The sequence below is a fragment of the Mycteria americana genome, chromosome 2 (assembly GCF_035582795.1).
Source record: "Mycteria americana isolate JAX WOST 10 ecotype Jacksonville Zoo and Gardens chromosome 2, USCA_MyAme_1.0, whole genome shotgun sequence".
In the NCBI taxonomy this organism is placed as follows: domain Eukaryota; kingdom Metazoa; phylum Chordata; class Aves; order Ciconiiformes; family Ciconiidae; genus Mycteria; species Mycteria americana.
In genome coordinates this window covers 120,493,246-120,512,771 of record NC_134366.1, presented here as the reverse complement: position 1 = coordinate 120,512,771, position 19,526 = coordinate 120,493,246, and the positions used below count along the sequence as shown (strand labels likewise).

General features: G+C 43.5%; 1 protein-coding gene and 1 long non-coding RNA gene across 4 annotated transcripts; one reads left to right on the top strand and one right to left on the bottom strand.

Annotated features, from left to right (window-relative positions):
• Nucleotides 1-6,348: 6,348 nt before the first annotated feature.
• ZBTB14 (zinc finger and BTB domain containing 14) lies at nucleotides 6,349-12,967 on the bottom strand. Of its 2 annotated transcripts, none has more exons than XM_075494409.1 (3): nucleotides 12,580-12,967; nucleotides 10,131-10,210; nucleotides 6,349-9,674 (listed from the first exon to the last, which is right to left on the bottom strand). In XM_075494409.1, the coding sequence occupies exons 2-3, from the start codon at nucleotides 10,131-10,133 to the stop codon at nucleotides 8,331-8,333; spliced, it is 1,347 nt and encodes a 448-aa protein (XP_075350524.1). In that variant the 5' UTR covers nucleotides 10,134-10,210; nucleotides 12,580-12,967; the 3' UTR covers nucleotides 6,349-8,330. The 2 variants fall into 2 exon arrangements, with proteins under 2 accessions (XP_075350524.1, XP_075350525.1); XM_075494410.1 differs by lacking the exon at nucleotides 12,580-12,967 and adding an exon at nucleotides 11,615-11,894.
• A 439-nt stretch (nucleotides 12,968-13,406) lies between these two features.
• On the top strand, nucleotides 13,407-18,696 carry LOC142406044 (uncharacterized). 2 transcript variants are annotated; one of them, XR_012774415.1, is made up of 4 exons: nucleotides 13,407-14,817; nucleotides 16,060-16,246; nucleotides 17,252-17,411; nucleotides 18,070-18,696. It is a non-coding gene; the product is annotated as an uncharacterized LOC142406044 (long non-coding RNA). The 2 variants fall into 2 exon arrangements; XR_012774414.1 differs by lacking the exon at nucleotides 18,070-18,696 and adding an exon at nucleotides 17,591-17,690.
• Nucleotides 18,697-19,526: the final 830 nt, after the last annotated feature.

The window sequence follows — 19,526 nt, the reverse complement described above, 5'->3', positions numbered from 1 at the left end:
AGGTAACAGCAAGAGAGGAAAGGAGAGAACAGGATTACGCCTTTTAGCAACAATTTGCAGTTTTACTATGGCAGGCGAAACAGAAAGCTGCTGTCTTAGCAGGTAGTTCCACAATAGTCAAAGTCGATCTAAATTGGGGCTGCTCTTCCACTGACCCTAGCACTGAGGCAATCATGCGGGGCTGCTAAGAAGGTTAAGGAAAAAAAGCCTCAAAACGGTTATTAGTTTTCAGGTACTTTGGCTCTCCATGAAGTGGCTCACTGAGCCATTGCACGAGTGCTACTACAGGCAAAACAACAATAAATTGCAGCAACCACAACTGTGGATGTCTTAAATCACCAGGGATCTGATGCCTTGACCTTGTTCAGTTTTTCCCTTAACTTGCACAGAGGGAAACATCTCATGTTTTAGCTGCGCCTCGGACATGAAGCCTACCGCCTTGGTGCATTACTTCTTTCTTTTTGTTATCACCTAGGACAGACAAATAGGTTTGAGTTAAAAAGAGTTCTAAGCCTGTTCCTGTGTTCTAAGAACACTGAGAATAGATCACCTTTGGATCAAAGCCAACAGCCATTAGTTTGTTAACAAAATAGCACATACTATCCGACATATTAACTAGTAATCAGAATATTAGCTCTAACATAGTTCTATGCATAGTAAATGCTACGTAGAGAAATAGGTGAAATTCTTTTCAGCTTCACTTGAACCTCTCCACCCTGAAAAGTCTTCAAAAAGAAAGAATTCAACAAGAATAAAATAACATAACTTAGGAATGAGATTTGTCCAGAGAAGACAAACTTTAAGGGGGTGACTATGTAAGACAGAGCAAGCTGTCACTCATTTCACTGCAGTTGAAATGAGAAGGTCCTGCTCCTTCCTCATCCCTGTTTACCCTCATCCCTGCTCCTGCCTGAATACCTTCACGCTTACCTTGCATTGACACAGAAGTTCACCAGACACCTTTGTGAGCAGGAAAGGAGGGGAGAAGGAACAAGACTCACCCCTTCAGCAGAATTAAGCTTTACCATACGAAGTCTACTTTGCTATGCCTTTAGAAGACTGTATTCTCAAAAACCAAGCCTTATAGCAGAACAGAAACAAATAAAAAAACAATGCTTAAGGTTTGAAATAAACATAGAGAAACATTCCATTGTAAACTATCTTTCCATACAGAACCCACTTTCTATTCACTTTACATCTTTGCAAAGTAATCAGATCAAATTCTGTTGCCATCTGAGAAAACATTCCTTAATGTCCTAAGCAGATCTCATGAAAACTTCAGTTATTTTGTAACAGGAAATGGGGGAATGATAATGGGCTTATTTGAAATACAAAGAAGATGGATCCCCTAGTGTAAAGAAAAAAGGGTTAAATGATGCTTAGATATAGACAGTATAACTAGATATTTCTAGTGTAACAGAGCTGTATGAACAGATACTTCATGGCTTTCATACCCAGGAAAAATAAATCTATACATCAATTCTAAATGTTGGAGGTTAAGGTATTGAAAACAAATCAACAAATTATCTTCTGAGGCTACTGACCTCTTCAGCAAGTGAAAACATGTTCTTAAATATAATGTACCCTAAATATATTAAATACATTTTTGCATGTAATTTGTATTAGTTTAATAAATGCAATGTTTAGAACATTTTTCACTTTCAAGTATATTTTTGCTTTTACACCAACTCTTCTCCCTAACTTTTCCCATGCAACCTTAAACACAATGAAAACACATAAAAAAGCTTTGACAGTATGCAAAATAGAACCAACTAATATCTTTAAAGACATAGTCCTGAAAACTCTACTCTGTAAACCCCAATTATGCTGATGATCACTAAAAAGCAGCCATAAATCATCCACAGATAACTGATAACTTCCCTTGAAGAGGAACTCCTGCCTGAAGTTACACAGTGTCTTGTGTCGGTACCATTTCCAGTTTCTAGAGTAGAAAGAAATGAGTTTTTTATCTCAGAGTGGAGTTCTACCATTCTACATCCTCTTGTCTGAGCAATCTGCAATGCAGCTACAGTGGTTTGTTCCTGTAAGAACTGCTTGTGGCACCCCTGACCCTGAAAAAAATGGGTCTTTGTGAAGAATGAAAACCTAGAGTATTTTTGTCTTTAAAAATATTCTAAAGATTGAGCTTCCCTGCAGCTAAGTTGCTTGCAGATGCAGATTACTCATATTAAATGTATAAACAGGCCGTTGGGAGGAGGTCAGAAAACTACAAATGCAAGCACTGTGGGGTGTGTTTTGTTGTTGTTGGTGGTGTTATTGTTTTTAACAGAATGGTTTTGCATCAGAAAATACATTTTTGCAGAACAGAATAGTACTTTGACATTTTGGTGGAAAAAAGTTGAAATTATCAATTTTCATAATTCACAGGATTTTATGATTCCATAAAGACAATCTATATTCAATGCATTATTTCCATTACTTTCTTTTACTTCTGCATTAAAATACAGCTGCAAATCTATTTATATGCATAATATGTAATATGTAGTTATTGTCTCATATACTTATTCAAAATGGCTCAGTATTATTAAAAAGAAAATACATTTGGAATTTCCATTCAGTAAGAATTTCAACTTCTTGTTAGCACCACTCATTTTATAAATTTGTGTTCTTTCAAGAACTACAGATTAAAAAATATATATATACACACACACATATATACAGGAAGGAATATGCGATACAGGTATCTGGAAGTTCTGCATTGACCATGCTTTTTGATATCCATATGCCAAAGAGGTCAGACACGGAACAACTTTATTCATATGGTCTACATGTGTTTCAAGTATCTATAAAAAATTAGATGCTTAGCTACAGATTATGAAGAAACAGTAATACTTCAAAAGTCTATTTCTATTTTAAAGAGCTCTCAACATGATAGCTCTAGTTCTGTTCATACTGGAACCACTGAAGTTCATGAAGTTTCAGAGTTCTATAAATATCTAAAGGAGCAGGGCCTGCAAATAAAGAAAAAATATATATAAAGGGACAGTGGAGAGAAATACATTGAAAAAACATATCAATATTGTATAAATCACTATTTTTAGCTACCCTATTATTTCACATATCTTGTATTACATTTAAAGTCATTCCTGAGAAGAGACATCTCGACTCTTATGACATGTATTTAACAAAATCTATTCAAGGAAATCCTCCATCTGTTCTGAAATGAATAAGAATGTTATTATAATTGGTTTAGATCTATATGGAGACAAATGACAGACCAACTGCTGTAATGGAATTTTTAATGAAACATGTACATTTCTGGCTAGTTGGGCATTCTACTGTGATCTATGGATTAGCTGTTTGAAAGAGATGAAAATTCCTCAGGTCTGTCTTTACCTTCTAGGTAGAATTATCCTATTCTGTACTGATGTGTAAATGTTTACATTCAGAAAAGTCGTATGTTGTTAGCAGTAGACGCACTTGTTTCAGAAATGCCTTGTCTCTTCTGTAAGACAGAGAGGTGTCTAAATTGATAAAAGACTTAAGAACAGATAATCTGTCCCTAAAAATATACTCTAAGCTTAGGGTAGACTTCCTGATATCATCCGATATTTTATTCTACATCTCACCCAACTATTAATTTAAATATCCTTACTCACTGGCATCATGAATGGAATCTCTAGATTAGAAAATTAGGGCTTGATTTTCAAAAGAAGTCCAGTTTGGGTACCTAAATGGCAAGATTTTGAGGAGTATTTAGTATTCTGCAGCTTAGATGAAACAGAAGCTAAACTCCTCAAAATCTTGCTACTTAAGTCAGCATTTTCTTTCACACAACAACCTTCAAAACTCTGATCTCCAGGCCTAAACCTTTTTCAAAGATTAAAGCAGAAAAATGAAAACACAAGTACTCAACTGTGAATTGCTTCATCTTCTAATGCTTGTTTAAATATTGATAAGAAGGGTGTGTAGAAGAGGGGCAGGGGAGTGGAGAAGAGCTAGAAGGTATTCTTTCCTGAACTTCTGCAGTTTCCAAACTGAGTTGTGCCAAATAACCAGCAGCATACTTGTGGCTAACACAATTTGGATCAGAAATTAATCAGATACCAGAGTTCAAAATGTGTTCTCTTTGTTACTTTTTCCCTTTACAAAAAAAATCACCCTGTTTTTAAGAACACACTGTTAAGATCACAGAACAGCAAAGTTCTTCTTTCAATATTTCTTTTCACTCTAAGTTATTTAGTTTTTTAAAACACAAAGGCTTTTAACTAAATAGTTATACGTCCTTAATATTTAGATCTTTTTGCAACTGAGATGACTCTGGTTTGGCATCTCAACTGGTGTTGGCCATATAGACCCATTTGGGTGACCAGAAGAACCTCATTGCACATCAACTAACATGTTGCATTGTATACATGCAAGCCCTGGTCATGCAAGCACGTATTCATATACTTCATTCCAATACACAGAGAGTTCCACTGAAGTCACTTAGTCACCTAACATCATAACATGGGCAGATGTTCAGTATAAGCCAAAAAAGTTACAGTTTTTTATGTCCTATGTATATTAAAGACATGACTCCAATTTCACAAACCATAGACGGAGAAGTGTATGTTTAGGACTAATTCCATGCATGGTATTTTTGCTACTTAATTCTGAGAAAAACAATTAATTCATATCTAATTTTATTTTAGCCATCTATGTTTCTATAGCATTCTGTCATTCCTGCACACACAGCAATTAGCTAATTTGCCCGCTGTTGGAAACCTTGGCAGGAATATTAGGCTACTCTGGCCCAATAAAGTCAACAGCAAAATTCCCATTAATTGGACAGAATTTCATCCACCATCTCACAAGCTCTGAAATATGTTGCCATCCTTGTAAAAGCAAAAACAAAAATTTGCCAATTCCTCAATCAACACAGCTCATAGCTTACAGTTTATCATGCTGGAAAACCTCTGTGGCTTGGAGCTGACATACGTCTGCTTCTGTACATGGCATCTTCCAGCACAGACAGGAGACAGCTGGGAGCAGTAGCATCTTAAGGTGCGGACAGATTTACCTGAACTTCACAGACAGACCCTCATAACATATAAGCCAACATCACTTCGGAATGTACACAATGAACAGGATTAATTTAGAACACATTAACAATAATGTACAGCTAAGGTTACCTCCACATTTCCTTTCTGAAACCTTTTCCAAAATTTTAAGCTTAAGTATTCTAGGCCTTCTCTGTGTCTTGAATAAGAACAATTGGGAAGGGAAGAAAAAATTATCTATTGGCTTTAAAAAAAAAGAAGAAATGAGGTAAGTTCACATCCTTAAAACAGAAAGTGGTAGTAGAAATTGCCAATAAAATTCTCAACTTCACAAAAGTAATTGAGCCTTTGGCTTCTTGATCAATATTGTCATTAGTGGTCTCAGGAACATACAGCAGTCTTCTGACTCTTAAGCAGCTAAAAACTAGTTAGAGGCCGAGGCCCCCTTCAAAACCTTTGACATGGGAGCAATTCCATTGGTTTTACTGAATTTGTTCCTATGACAGACTGTTAAGACCAAGTCTCATGTAACGTGTTTATGCCTGTCCAAGGAACATGCAACAATAACATTTGTTCCTGCCTCTGCACACTTTTGTATTAGAGTATGTATAATATCAATCTCTCCCAGTTTTAAAAAGCTACAAACATCATGCAACCCTTATAGCTGTAACCTTGTATAATTCTTATAGCTGCAAGCTTTAACAATAGCAGAATTCACTCTGATGTAAAACACAGTGTTATCACACTTTCAGTTGTGCGTCTTTTAATGCAAGCCTGCTTTTCTATAACAATTTCAAATTCACAGCCTGACTGCTTATGCTTAAATGTCAGAGGGCAACTTCCTTTAACTGTAAGCCTTAAGCTCTGTCTTTCCATTCAAGCTCTGCTGTCCCAGAGTGAGCTCCATTTTCATTTATTACTTTCCAAAAAAACCAATGAGGCTCTTCTTGAGAGGTTGTTTAGCTTATCCCTCAGCTTCAAGGCAGAATTAACTATATTTAAATCATTCCTAACAGATGTTTGCCTAACCCATTCTTGAATATCACCACTAGTGGAGATTGCAGTGCCTCCCCAGGCATTCTGTTCTAATAATTTATTATTCAATCCTTTAAAAGTTTTTCCTAATGTCTAATGTAAATGTTCACTGCTGTAATTAAGCTCATTACTTCTTGCACTCTTCATAGGAGGCCTAGAGAAAATTTACTTTCTTCATCTTCTACATTTTTGAACTCTTATCACAACAGATCTGGTTTGTACAGACTTATCAATCCCAATTTTATCATCTAAGAAAAAGTGAACACAATTTTAGATAAGAAAACATAACGAGACTAATATATTTAGAAAAAAAAAGTAGATCCCATTTTGGACCTACTATCTTTATATCTATGATCATATACAGTAAAACATTTTAACAATGGTCATTTATCATGTTCCTCAAGAGAACCAATAAAATGCAATGAATACACATCCTCTGATGTTGCACAGATACAAAATGTATAGTTTGTTTACAAACTAATATTACTGAATGTAAAATGAAGCAACATTTTAAAAAAATATATTGGTAAAGGTCCAAAGTTTACATTTTCTAAAATATTAAGTTCATGTTTTATTTACAGACCAGCTTTCAAACAATTATTGGCATTTTAAGATAACTGCTTAACCTGATGAGTACATGAATAATGAAGCTGTAAAAAAACCCAACCAAACAAAAAACAATAACCAAAGTTCCATATAACAGTTCCAAAAACGCTATTTTCAATTTCTATTTAGAAAAGCAAGATGTGATCTACCACACAGTAACTTACCAGAAACTGGTCTAACACTTTCATATGCTATAGGTATCGCAAGTGACCCATGTTATCCAACCACGTGCCCAAGAGCGCGGTTTTTTTCCCATTCCAACTTCAAATGAAGTTTTGACAACAGTTGTAGTATTTACAAATTTAAAATGAAGGCTCGATATCCCTTTGGATTACATTACCACTGTTATTGTGTCTTCTCTTGTTGACTACACGTAGCAGACTGCAATCCAAAGACCACGTATTTTGTTGACTCTGTGGGTTAACAGTTAAATTAGCAGCATCTACCCTAGCTTGTCTGAAAAAAAAATAGGCAACTCTAAGTAACAGACTCTTTGTGAACACTGATTCTGGATCAATTATGACTGAAATCACTCACTGAAGTCTCCCTTTTGCTGAGAGGTGGTGTGTCAGAAGGCAAAAGTTTTTAAACTTGAACGGGACCTATTAGCTGGTACAAGCAGCCACGACACAAAACCCAGCCGGAACAGTGCAGGCAGGTACGAGATAGCCCGTGGCTGTGCTCTGCAACTCCGGAGGTCCGGCAGTGACACCCTGTCACTCGCCAGTGCAGCTAATCCTCCTGTGCTGCCAGAAACACTCCTTTGCCTTATCTGTGCTAGGTTAGGTGAACTGAAAGCTGCATAATAAAAACTACAGCCTCAGGCTGTACTAGCTTTAACTAATTTCTATTGGGTCCAAGTAAGGAAAATATCTCCTTCTCCACGCTGCACCCTTTTGCCTTTGTGACTCTGTCCCATCTCCAGGGCCCGCATAGGAGTGAACATAGAAACAAACGAGGCAGACTCTTTTCCCCACAGAAGGGATTGGTGAATGCCACAACCCTTCTGCTTTGCCAGCCAGGACCACTGTGAATAATGCAGTTTTTTCAGGAAAGCAAGTATTTCATTAAACTTGCCACCTTGATTAAAATAAGAAGATATCTGAGGGAATGGAATAAGAAGCAATTTCATTTTGATCACCATCCCCCCTTACACTCTATTGTACCAACCTCTAGCACCTACATTAGGTGAAAAAAGGAGGAATTAAAAAGCTTAGGGAATCAACATCTGTTTCTCAAAAATTGTAGGCATAACACTTTCAAAATTATGAAAAACAAGTATTTTCTTTCCATAGTTGTTATTTTCTGAGATCTCAGTGTTTTTAAACATAAGTCACTGATTTCGATGTCTACATCGTATGCAGTATTCCATACTGGATGAAACAAAACATCAGCCGGTGATGATCCCTGTTTTATAGAGAACTTGATCATATTCTCAAATTATATCAGGTATTAGTGCATTGTACTGCTAACGACAACAAAACTATTTCATATTCCAAGAATACCCATCTCTGAAATGTTTTAAAATACCTAACCAAGCAATGCTATGTGTTGCTATGTAGCATTCAAATCCTCTAAAAATATGTTCTCTTGAAAAGATAATTCTCAGTCTAAACGTATACCAACAATAGATTTTGTTCAGTTTAATTTCTTATATTATTTCTGATAAAGTTTCTGCTTTAGTTTTTAACTACAGGCTATAGTTTCTAATTGCTGCTCTGCTTCAGCAGCCATAGCTGCTGCCTGTAACTGTTCTGTTTCACTCTGGATGGAATTGGCTGTAGTAACTTGTTTTCTTTCACTGTGCATATTGTTCTCATGCCTTTTTAGATCAGATGCTTTAGCAAATGCTTTAGTGCAGGAACTGCAGACAAAAGGTTTCTCTCCTCGATGTCTTCTTTCATGGTCTTTGAGGTGGGACTTGTGCTTGAAAGCTTTATCACACATATGGCATGCAAATGGCCTCTCATTACTGTGAACTCTTTCATGCTTTTTTAGATCTGGTGCACGAATAAAAGACTTTCCACATACCTCGCAACTGTAAGGCTTGTAACCTGTGTGTATTTTCAGGTGCTCTTTCAAATGAGCTTGCGTGGTAAAGCCCTTTGTACACATTTCACAAACAAATGGTCTATCAGCAGTGTGTAGCTTTTCATGTTTTCTCAGTCGTGCTTCATCAGAAAAGGTCTTACCACAAGCCTGACATACAATGTGTTCCCTGTGACCGTAAAGCAAATACTCAAACTTCATATCCCCAGCTGCTGTGGTCCAGCCTGGTGTCTGTTCATCTTTCACTTCACTTATGCCATCATTAAATGTCAAAGCCTGAGGGGTCTGCGATCCTAAGTCTTTTGATTCAGTTGTTTCCATAGGCTCTACTTCTTGGCCATAGCAGTTTACTTTTCGAACCTCTTCACTTCCCAACTCTTTCAGAATCGCCTCTTGCACTCTCAGGGTAGTGGTAGGTGATTTTCCATCTTCCTGACTTGGGGGAGTTCCTTCCACCGTCACATCTGATGGACTATCATCATGATCTCCAATTTCTTCCACCTCATCATCTTGGGTATCATTAGGTTCCCCCATAGGACGGTTTATTTTTAGACAGTACTTGCTCTTGGACTGTGTGTTTTCTTCAGGACTAGATACATCACGTTTCTGAGAGCAGAGTTTATCCAGAAACCGAATACCAAGAATCTGGCCTGAAGACATCATCAAATTTACATCCTCTTTCTTAACAGAAATCTTTGCAGTATACATGTAATTAAGAACTTCCTCAAAAATATCAGAACGAAGAAAATCTATTTCTATTACTGATGAACTATCAACTTCCAGTTTTTTGAAAAGCTTTTTGAAGTAGGTACTGCAGGCAGCAAGCACGCACCTATGTGCTCTGAATTTAACATCTTCAACCACGATAGCTATGTCACAAAATTCTCCTTCCAAACGTTGTTCATTTAATGTTTTCAGGAACACAGTTTTGTGATCGTCGTCATTATATTTAATGGTTTCAGACATACTGATGAAAAACTCCTGTAAAATAACAAGGGAAACTTGTGTAATTTTTATAAAGTAGTCTAAGTCATAAAATCCCAACAGCTGATGTCATTTACACACTAAAAGAATTGCCATATACATTTTTTTGCTTCATATGACTTTCAGATTATAAACGCATTACTCAAACTTCTTTTGAAATTCTGACTACATAAAGTTCTTTCTTTAGGTTATACACTTTACAGGTCACATAGTGATTTATAAAGGATAATTTTTTGTATCAATATATTAATTTATTCAAATATTTATTGATTCAGTTATCCAAAACTGGAAACTTCCTCTGTGAAGCTGCAATTCCCAGTAAAGGTATGATCCAACTGCAGTAGAAGTCATTCTTATAGCCAAAGGAAATGTTAATACTAAAAAATGTATAAGAAATACTCCAAATGTATCAGCATAACAAACTAAATGTGAAACATCAAATATAAGCCTTACCATGAACAATGCAGGAAATTTTCTGAACAAATGCTTATTAAATGTCAGATGATTAACCCTTACAATGGGCCACCTTCAGCCTGAAAGACAGGAAGATAATAACATTTTAAGAAATTATAAAATCTATTCCAAAAATTGTTTTAAACTTGCGTGTTAAAACACAGCATTTTCAATTATTTAAAATTTTTAAAAATGCACTGTTAAAATACCCAGCCATTTTGACTGGTTCTACCGATGACTGCATAAACTGATCCGATAGCGCTGTTGTCATAAACCATGTTTTTACTTTCCTCTGGCTACGTCACTTCCTTGACTCCACTTTCCTGCTACTTATTTTGCACTACATCTAAAAGTCTGAAAAGCCTCTACAGGAATCAACAGCATTAACCCAGTAACCAACCCATCAAAAAGGTGACTAGTCTTCTGCTGAATTAGTGAGCTGAGCAAGCCGAGCGGAGGGTCTGGCAAGCAGAACAAGCATCCCAAAGGACAGCAGAGCAGGCTGTGGATCGATGCACATCCAGGACCAGGGAAAGAGACACCAAGGATACCAGATCTCCAAACAATGGAGATCCTTGAACAGCAGAAGGACAATGCGAAACGCATAATTTAAATTATTCGATCCTAGTCTCCCACAGACATCGAGTTGTGACAGAAGCAGGAAATGCAGCGGAGAGGAGAGAAATTTAATATTTTGTTCAGAACAAATCCTCCATCACCTGGCACAGAGCTACTTCTTTCCTAAATTCTAATTTGTCCTTGACCATATACGAAATGGACGCAGATGACAAGTGTGCAACTTCCACTCTGGGTGCTGGGTGTTTAACATGGTATGGGAACACTTGGCTCCCTACAAATACCTTTGCCTGGCATCTCAGCATATAGTGCCACTGGCTACAAAAAAAAATTGAGGAAAGCCAAAATTCTTTTCTCAGTCCTACGTAATCAGATGTTAAGACAGCCAGATAGAAAGTGCATAAATGTTTGGAATGCACAAAAGAAAAGAAAACAAAACCAAGAAACACTGTATTTTTCTGGGCTGTCTGGGTCTATGGCCCCAGGATGAGGTATCAATCCAGGACCGACGAGGGCAGGACAAACAACTATTTCAACAGGATCCGTTTAGAATTCTTTGTAAACTGGGCGAAACGCTGCTTTCCTTTTAAGCAAAGAGCAAAGCGTCACTGCTAATAATCTCGCAGCAATCCCACCCTGTTTTGTGAACAATATGCAATTTTGCTACAATTCTGTTGAGCCTTACTAAGCGAGCAGCAACTACAGGAGAAGTAATTGGCTGAAAACAGTGTTGCTGAGTACAGAGGGGTGTGTAATTGGTGAAAGAAACAAAGTTGCTACTCTGCGAGAGGAGCGGGTAGGCACTTGACCAGAACACCTCCAGCACGGACTCAAGGCAGGGGGAAACTCCCGTTGCCACTGGGTCACTTATTCTTCCGCGGGGTAACGGTCATTATCCCGACACACACTTGTTACACTGCCGTTACCACCACAGGAACCGGGGGGAACCGTGTCTGGGGTTGTAACTGCTCGCGCAGCTCCTGCCGCCGCCACCCGAGACACGCTCGGTGCCTCGCCACGTTAGCTCTCACGGCTCTGAAGGCGCACTGGCGCGGCGCTGACTGCCGTGCCCGTGACCGCAGAGGCAGCCAGGCGCACGCCTGCTCCATGCACCCGCCGGCGAGGACGCGGCGCAGGCGGGTTCCCGGCGGGGCCCGGCCCTGCCGGGCCGCCGCGGCCCGCTCGCCGCCGCCACGGGAACCCGCGCCGCCACCGCCGGGGGCCCGCGGCTGCCGGCGCGGCCCTGCGGCAGGGAGACGACGCCCGCGCTCCCGGCCCGTCGTCGGGGGCGCCCGCGAGCAGCAGGCGGCCTCTCTCCGGAGCGAGCCCGGCGCTCCTCCCGCCCCGCGCCGCCTCACGGGGCTGCGCGGGGACGGCGCTCCCCTCCCCCTCGCCCCAACGGCTCTCGCGCGGCGCCCGCCCCGCCGGTGGCGGCGGCAGCGCCGGCCCAGGCGCCGCCGGGCTCCTGCCGCCAGGCCGCGGCCGCGCGCCCCTTTGTTGCGGCCGCCGCCGCGCGGGGCCCGCGCGCCCCAACGTGCGCAGCCGTCACTGGACGTGTCCTCCTCCTCCTCCTCCTCGCCCTCCCCCCGCCCGCCCGCCGCGCGCGCGGGAGGCAGGCGCGCGACGGCTCCGAGCTGCTGACGGTGGCGGCGGGCGCGCCCGCGGCGCCTCCATCTCACCCAGCGCGAGCTGCCTGGGCTTTAACGGCTGCGGCCGTCAGCAGCCGGGGCTGCTGGAGGCGGCGGCGGCAGCGAGCGGGGGAGGGAGGGAGGGAGGGGGGCGCGCGAGGGAGAGCGCGCGCGCGCAGCGCAACGGCGGCCCTGCCGTTGGGCGGGGGGGGCGGGGGGGGAATGGAGAGAGGGCTCGCGCTTACCTGCCGCCCGCGCGCGCGCGGAACCGCACTTCCCGGGGAGCGCGGGGGGCTGCCGCTGCCGCCGCTGCCGCCGCGCGGGAGGGGGCCGGGGAGGGGGGGAAGGGAGGGAGGGAGGGAGGGAGGAGGGGGGAATTTGGGGAGGGGGGCTGGGGGGGGGGTCTGCGCGCGTCTCTCCGGCCGTCACCGCCGCCTCCTGCACGAGCACTCAGTGCGCGCGCGCGCGCCGGGGGCGGGGGTACGTGCATGCGCGGTGCGAGCAGGGCGCGCCTGTGCCGGGGAGCGTGGAGGAGGCGGAGGAGGTGGGGAGGGGAGCGGAGGGAGCGCGCCGGCTCCATCTCCCTTTTCGGGGGGCCCGCTCGGCGGCGGCGGCGGCGGCCGGGCGGGGGAGGGGAGCACTGGCGCGCGCCGCGGCGCCCGGGGGCGGCCCTCGCCGAACGGGCGCCGGGCAGCCGCTCCCGCCGCGCCGCGGGCACCCGCCCCACCGCGCCTGCGCCCGCGTGTGCGAGCCCGGCGGCGCCTCCCCGCCTGGCGGCGCACGGAGGCGAGCGCGGCGCGGGCTCGGCCCCGGCCCCGGCCCCGAGCCGGATGCCGGGCGGGAGAGGGGGAACGCGACGTGAAGGAAGCGCGCGACGCGGCCCTGCGCCGTTGAGCGGCCCTCGGAGGGGCGGGGCCGCGCGCCGGACACGCCCCGGCGGGCGGGAAGGGGCGCTCGCGCCCGGCGGCGGCGCGGGAGCGTGAGGCGGCAGCGGGGCCCTGCGGCCGGGGCCCGCGCCGGCGTCGCGGCTCTCCGAAAGGAGCGGTAGGGCCCGGCCCGGCGGGGCGGGGCGGGGCGGGGTAATTTCGGCGGGATTTTTAAAAAGCGGTTACCTGGCCAGTGTGCGTTGGCGGGCGCCCCCCGGCTCGCGGAGTCCCGTTATCGCTGTGGGGTAACTGCTGTGCTGTGGCACGGGTGTGTGGTTAGAGGCTCGGGGTGCGTTGTTGTGTCCTCTGCCTGCCACGGAGAGGGAAACGCGGCTGCCTGCCAAAATCTGCTGTACGCCGCCACTTACTTTCTGCTGTTTAAACATCTAGGGGTCTGAATTTTAGAGAAATAGCACGATCACTAGAAAGAAAGAAAAGATGTTGTTGCAACGCTCATCTTCCACCTCTGATTTTTCTTTTCGAAAACAGTTCATGCGATGCCAGACTCAGTGAAAAAAATTTGTGGATAAATAAAACTTTAAAGTGCTGCTGTTAGTGTAAAATGCAGCAGTTCTGCTAGAAAAAGAAAATGAAGTCTCAATATAATAACTACTTGTGTTGAAAATTACACCAATATAAGCAAGTTACTGAATAGTAGAATCATCCGCCAGGAGCAACATAATACATTTTTTCATCAGGTTGATAACTCCTGCCCCTTCCTGTGTCATCTCTGTGATGTTTTTCTATGATGCACTAATATATGTAGTGAATTGTTCTCCAGCTGGATCACTCTGTCCTTCTTTACATTATTAATTAAAATATTTTTTTTTTTCTACCCACTTTTAGATATAATGAAATGAAGTCTGTATTTTGCCTGGGTAGTCAAAACTGCCGGGCTTGTTTTTGTAGTAAGATCGGTGATTTGCATTCAGAAGGCAGAACTGACTGTCTTAAATCTTTAAGTATTTCTGAATCCTGTACAAGAATTCCCTCCAGTGTGGAAGGAGCTTCCCTTTTACAATTTCATGACACGCTGTTTCTTTCTTCAACAGTGCCTCAGACGCTCCTGTGACACCCTTATAGGTCTTGAGAAACACGTAACTGCTGAGTTTACCACGCCGACCGGCAAATTACGCCTCTTCATTTTGTTACGCACTCTGTTTCCGCTCTATGCGTACAGCGCCTGGCACAATATGGATACGCTTAGTATGTAGGGCCAGGTTCTGCTGTAATGCAAGTAATCAGGATTAAACTCCTGGTGGAGAAAAGCATGGTACCATAGGAAAGGTAGGGGTATCTGTTTTTTCTCTCTGCTTTTCTGTGTCATAGGCTACTTCTGAATGGGTACTGCATGTTTCAAATTGTATCATTAGTAGCTCTCACTGAGATAGAGGAACAGAGGAAATAGAGGAAGCGTATGTTCAGTATCCAGACGTGTTAACTATGAATTGTGGAGAATGAAAAATAAAGTGGTGTTACTGCCTAACTGTGTCATTTTTCATTACATAGGATGTCCCAGGGATTTGCCGTGTGATCTGAAGCTGGCAGTGCTGTTTGGTGGTCTTGCAGACTGAGAGAAAGACTTCCTCGTTTCTGTGTGGAAGTGCTGGAACACTGCCGGATTGTAAATGCTATAAATAATATTATAAAGCATGTACAGGGACCAGCAGGAGTAAAGGCTGTTAAAATGTAGCAGTACCAGGTCTTAATAATAAAATTGCACGTGCAGTTCAAGCAGCAGCTAACAAGTGGCTTATTTAAAGTACTGCATATGAGACAATTATGCATTTCCCCGAGACTACTTTTGCGGAGTGACTGAAGTGGGCAAGAAACAGAAACCAGTGTCACAAGTTTCTGGTGGAAATTTCAAGAATCCAAGTTTCTGGTGGAACCTGCTTGCCTAAAGTGCCCCTGCAAACATGTACCCTATACATCTCATGAACACCCTATGCTGAAAAGTAACAGAGGAGCCTGTAAGTCATCTTGCGTGCTGGTGTGCGGAAAGCACAGGTGGAGTAGCTGCATATATAAAACTGAAGCATGAGAACAGGTCTGAATCTGGGCATGGTGCACTAGGTTTTGGAAATAAAAGGTAAAGGTCACAGAAATTTCCGCTGAAAAGACCTGGGATTGAAAATACGTATTATTATTGAAGGTGAAGCATAAGAATAAGAAAACACATCTCCACTAGCATGTCTGTGAGCTAATATATGTAGTCATGTCAGTTGCCAAAAGCGAGTATTTTTTCAATCATCTACTGGAAAATACCCTTCTGCAGAAAAAGTATAACCAGGAGGAAAAAATGTCCTGATCATGTATCTGACTGAAACGCTCTTCCTATGAAATTACCCTGTACCCAGCTAACACAGATTAACATTTGGGCTTTGAAACAGTTTTGCTGTTTTCCTATCTGATGAGCCAGACTGTAGATACTGTGGAAGTGTTGAACTAACAGGCTGTTTCCAGACTGTTTGGATTGCTGGGATATCTGTAGGGAAAGAGAGCCCCTTGTAGGATGCGCTTGTTTGTTTAGAAAATGGTGTAACAGGAGTGAAGAATCACAAGTGCCACTTTCTGCAGCCGTGTATGAGGCATGGGAGATGGCATGCAGGAAAGGCTGGAGGTTTGCAATTGATGTGTTCTAAGTGGTGACCGGTTTTAAAAAGTGTGTTAAGTGTCAGTGGATTCTTGTGTGTTTGTGATGGTTAGGTTTATAAAGTCTGAGTTACAAGTGGCGATACGAACATCACAATATTATGGCCAGTTTTCATGTATTCGAATTGTATCTTGGTCTTGCAGAAATGGTCATCATACAAGGACGTAGATTTTCCATGTTCGCTTTTCATGGGTCGGATTTCTCGTCAGGCTGAGCGGGCAAAAGAAAGTGAAGATACAAAACGTCCAATATTTGTGAAAGGGAATCGCAGAGCCTCTTAGCATATTCCCACGTGTCAGCAAGGACGGTCTATGTAAGCCTCCAGAGAGTGTAAGTGAATGCGCTAGGACAGAGGAGGACAGTCAGGGAGCAGATGCTCCATGCCGTGTGTGTTTCCCATAGCAACCTGGCAAATTTCCCAGCAGAAATTTGCGTGCGAGTTAGTCATGTTTTTGCATCACTTACTCACTTCTGTATTTTCAAGCATCCCCACAAAAGAGGGAATGGTAGAGACAAATGAGGATGAGCAGAGCATGGATGATGGAGGGTGGCGGCACAACCCCTGGCTAAGCTGTACAAACAGAAGGAGATGGTGAGAGGCCATCTCACCACCCGAATGGTTGAACAGAACTCATAGTTTGCACCTGTGCCAGAAGGGACACAAGTCCTCTCTAGAGACCCTGATCTCTCAAATCTTATTTAATAGTATGGTATTCTAAGTAGAGGAGCACCTTAACTACATACTTTTCTTTCCTATTAATTCTAGTACACCTTGTGACATGTTTATCTACAGCCATGTATGATATGCATGTCAAAAGTTGTGGTAGGTGAGAGATGTGGCCCTGTGAACACAGCAGTTCATGCTCTGTGCGTGCACAAGGCACTCCATATTCTTTTTGTTTCTAAGCAAACTGGTCAGGTCTAGTTGTAACTTGCATAATTTTATACACTTTATTACTGTCCCTGTTGGACTCTCTGCCTCTGTCTTCCTCCTCCCACCCCTTTTTTGGGGGTATATTTCTTCATGTTTGTGGATTTGCACTCCATTTCTTTACTAATTTTCTCTATTTCTTCCCTATATCCCCACCATCCTCTCATTTTTCCTTTTCCTTCCTCTCTTTCACTGTCAGTTACCTTATTCTAGGCCCATTTCTTGACTCTGCGTGACATCCTTGTTTGACTCAAACCACATGGACAGTGAGTGAAGAAAGATGGATGCCACTTTTCCACATCAAGTGCCAGAGGAATATCATTAAAACTTCACTTTCTCTTCCTCTCCTGCGGTGTTCTCTGTGTTTCCTTGCTCTTGTGTCATTATCTTCCTGCCTTATTCAGTTGTGATCCTCTACTCTGGCGCTGAAGCTAAAAGTGCTACAGGGAGCAGCAGTGTGCACTGTCATCCACAGCACCCAACAGAAAGAGGACACTGAGCAGACATGAGAGGTCCCAGAGGAGAAAGAAAGAGTGCTACATATATTTGGATCCTTCATCCTAGGTAAAGGTGGAATCAAATGAACAAAAGCCTAAAATCACACATTCCATCTTAACCTGGATATTTCTTGACTTTTAAGTGTGTAATATGCATTATAAGAGGAATAGAAGGCATTTGGGTGAATTAGTTAATACTCTCTAGGCAAGAGCTGTTTCTGTGCTCGATTCCCGTTTGCATTGCAGACCTGCTGACATTCTGAACACACTCCTAAGAAACAACTGGTCCACAAGAGTATAACAGCTTCCTCATGCCTTGATCTATCAAAAAACCTAGATTTCTCATTCACAGGTCAGGTATATTTTTGATTTACAGAGCACTTATACCATCTGGTCCTATAAGATTAGCACGGTGATTTCAGTTTCAGCCATGTTTCATGTTCAAGGCAGAGTCTTTCAGCATGCAGTTAATGGAGGAGACTGCCATTCTGTGAATTATTTATGTGACGTCCAGTTTGTTTGTGTAAGTAGGGCAGGCAAATTTTTTTGGATGAATGATCTGCTGGTGTGATAATGGGCAGAGAGGAACAATTAAACTCTTCTTTGAGGTGGAGTTGTGACCAAGTGTACTGGGTTTGCATGGCAAAGTTTTGGTAGCGGGGGGGGGGGGGCTACAGACAGAGCTTCTGTGAGAAGCTGCTAGAAGCTTCCCCTATACCCAACAGAGCCAATGCCAGCCAGCTCCAAGATGGACCTGCCACTGGCCATGGCCGAGCCCATCAGCGATGGTGGTAGTGCCTCTGGGATAACATATTTAAGAAGGGGAAAAAAAATTGCTGCGGAGCAGCCAGAAGAGAGGAGTGAGAATATGTGAGAGGAACAACTCTGCAGACACCAAGGTCAGTGAAGAAGGAGGGGTGGAGGTGCTCCAGGCGCTGGAGCAGAGATTCCCCTGCAGCCCATGGTGAAGACCATGGTGAGGCAGGCTGTGCCCCTGCAGCCCATGGGGTTAATGGTGGAGCAGATATCCACCTGCAGCCCATGCAGGACCCCACGCCGGAGCAGGTGGGTGTCTGAAGGAGGCTGTGACCCTGTGCGAAGCCCACGCTGGAGCAGGCTCCTGGCAGGACCTATGGACCTGAGGAGAGAGGAGCCCACGCTGGAGCAGGTTTGCTGGCAGGACTTGTGACCCTGTGGGGGACCCACGCTGGAGCAGTCTGTTCCTGAAGGACTGCACCCCATGGAAAGGACCCACATTGGAGCAGGTCATGAAGAACTGCAGCCCCTGGGAAGGACTTACATTGGAGAAGTTCGTGGAGGACTGTCTCCCATGGGAGGGACCCCACGCTGGAGCAGGGGAAGAGTGTGAGGAGTCCCCGCCCTGAGGAGGAAGGAGCGGCAGAGACAACGAGTGATGAACTGACCGCAACCCCCATTCCCCATCCCCTGCGCTGCTGGGGGGGAGGAGGTAGAGAATTCGGGAGTGAAGCTGAGCCTGAGAATAAGGGAGAGGTGGGGGAAGGTGTTTTAAGATTTGGTTTTATTTCTCATTACCCTTCTCTGATCTGATTGGCAATAAATTAAATTAATTTCCCTGAGCTGAGTCTGTTTTGCCCATGATGGTAACTGGTGAATGATCTGTCCCTGTCCTTGTCTCAACCCACGAGCCTTTTGTTATATTTTCTCTCCCCTGCCCAGCTGAGGAGGGGAGTGACAGAGCAGCTTTGGTGGGCACCTGGCGTCCAGCCAGGGTCAACCCACCACACCAAGTTATCGTGGATCTTGTCATGGCTATGTGAAACTAATTTTTATTCAAATGTGAATTTTTGGACATGGCATTTTCTGAAAGAAGCCAAGCTTGCCAAATGTAAAAAGTACTGTTTACTATAATGTCTTTGTTTTGTCAAAAAACCCAAGCCTTTTACTTGTGTTTGTTTATCGGAAACTGTCCCTCACAATTATGGATAGGCTATAATTGAAAAATCAGTTGTCTCACAGCTACAGCCCTCATTCTTTGTCAACATAATGTTTTGTTATTCCTGAAAGTTAGATGTTTATTGTTTACAGCAAGAAGAACTTGTTAAGTTCTCCAAAGCTATTTTTGTTATTTAATGCTCTATAAATAAACTAAAAGCAATATCTAATTCGATAGTTTCACATCAGTCAACTACACAGGGTGCAA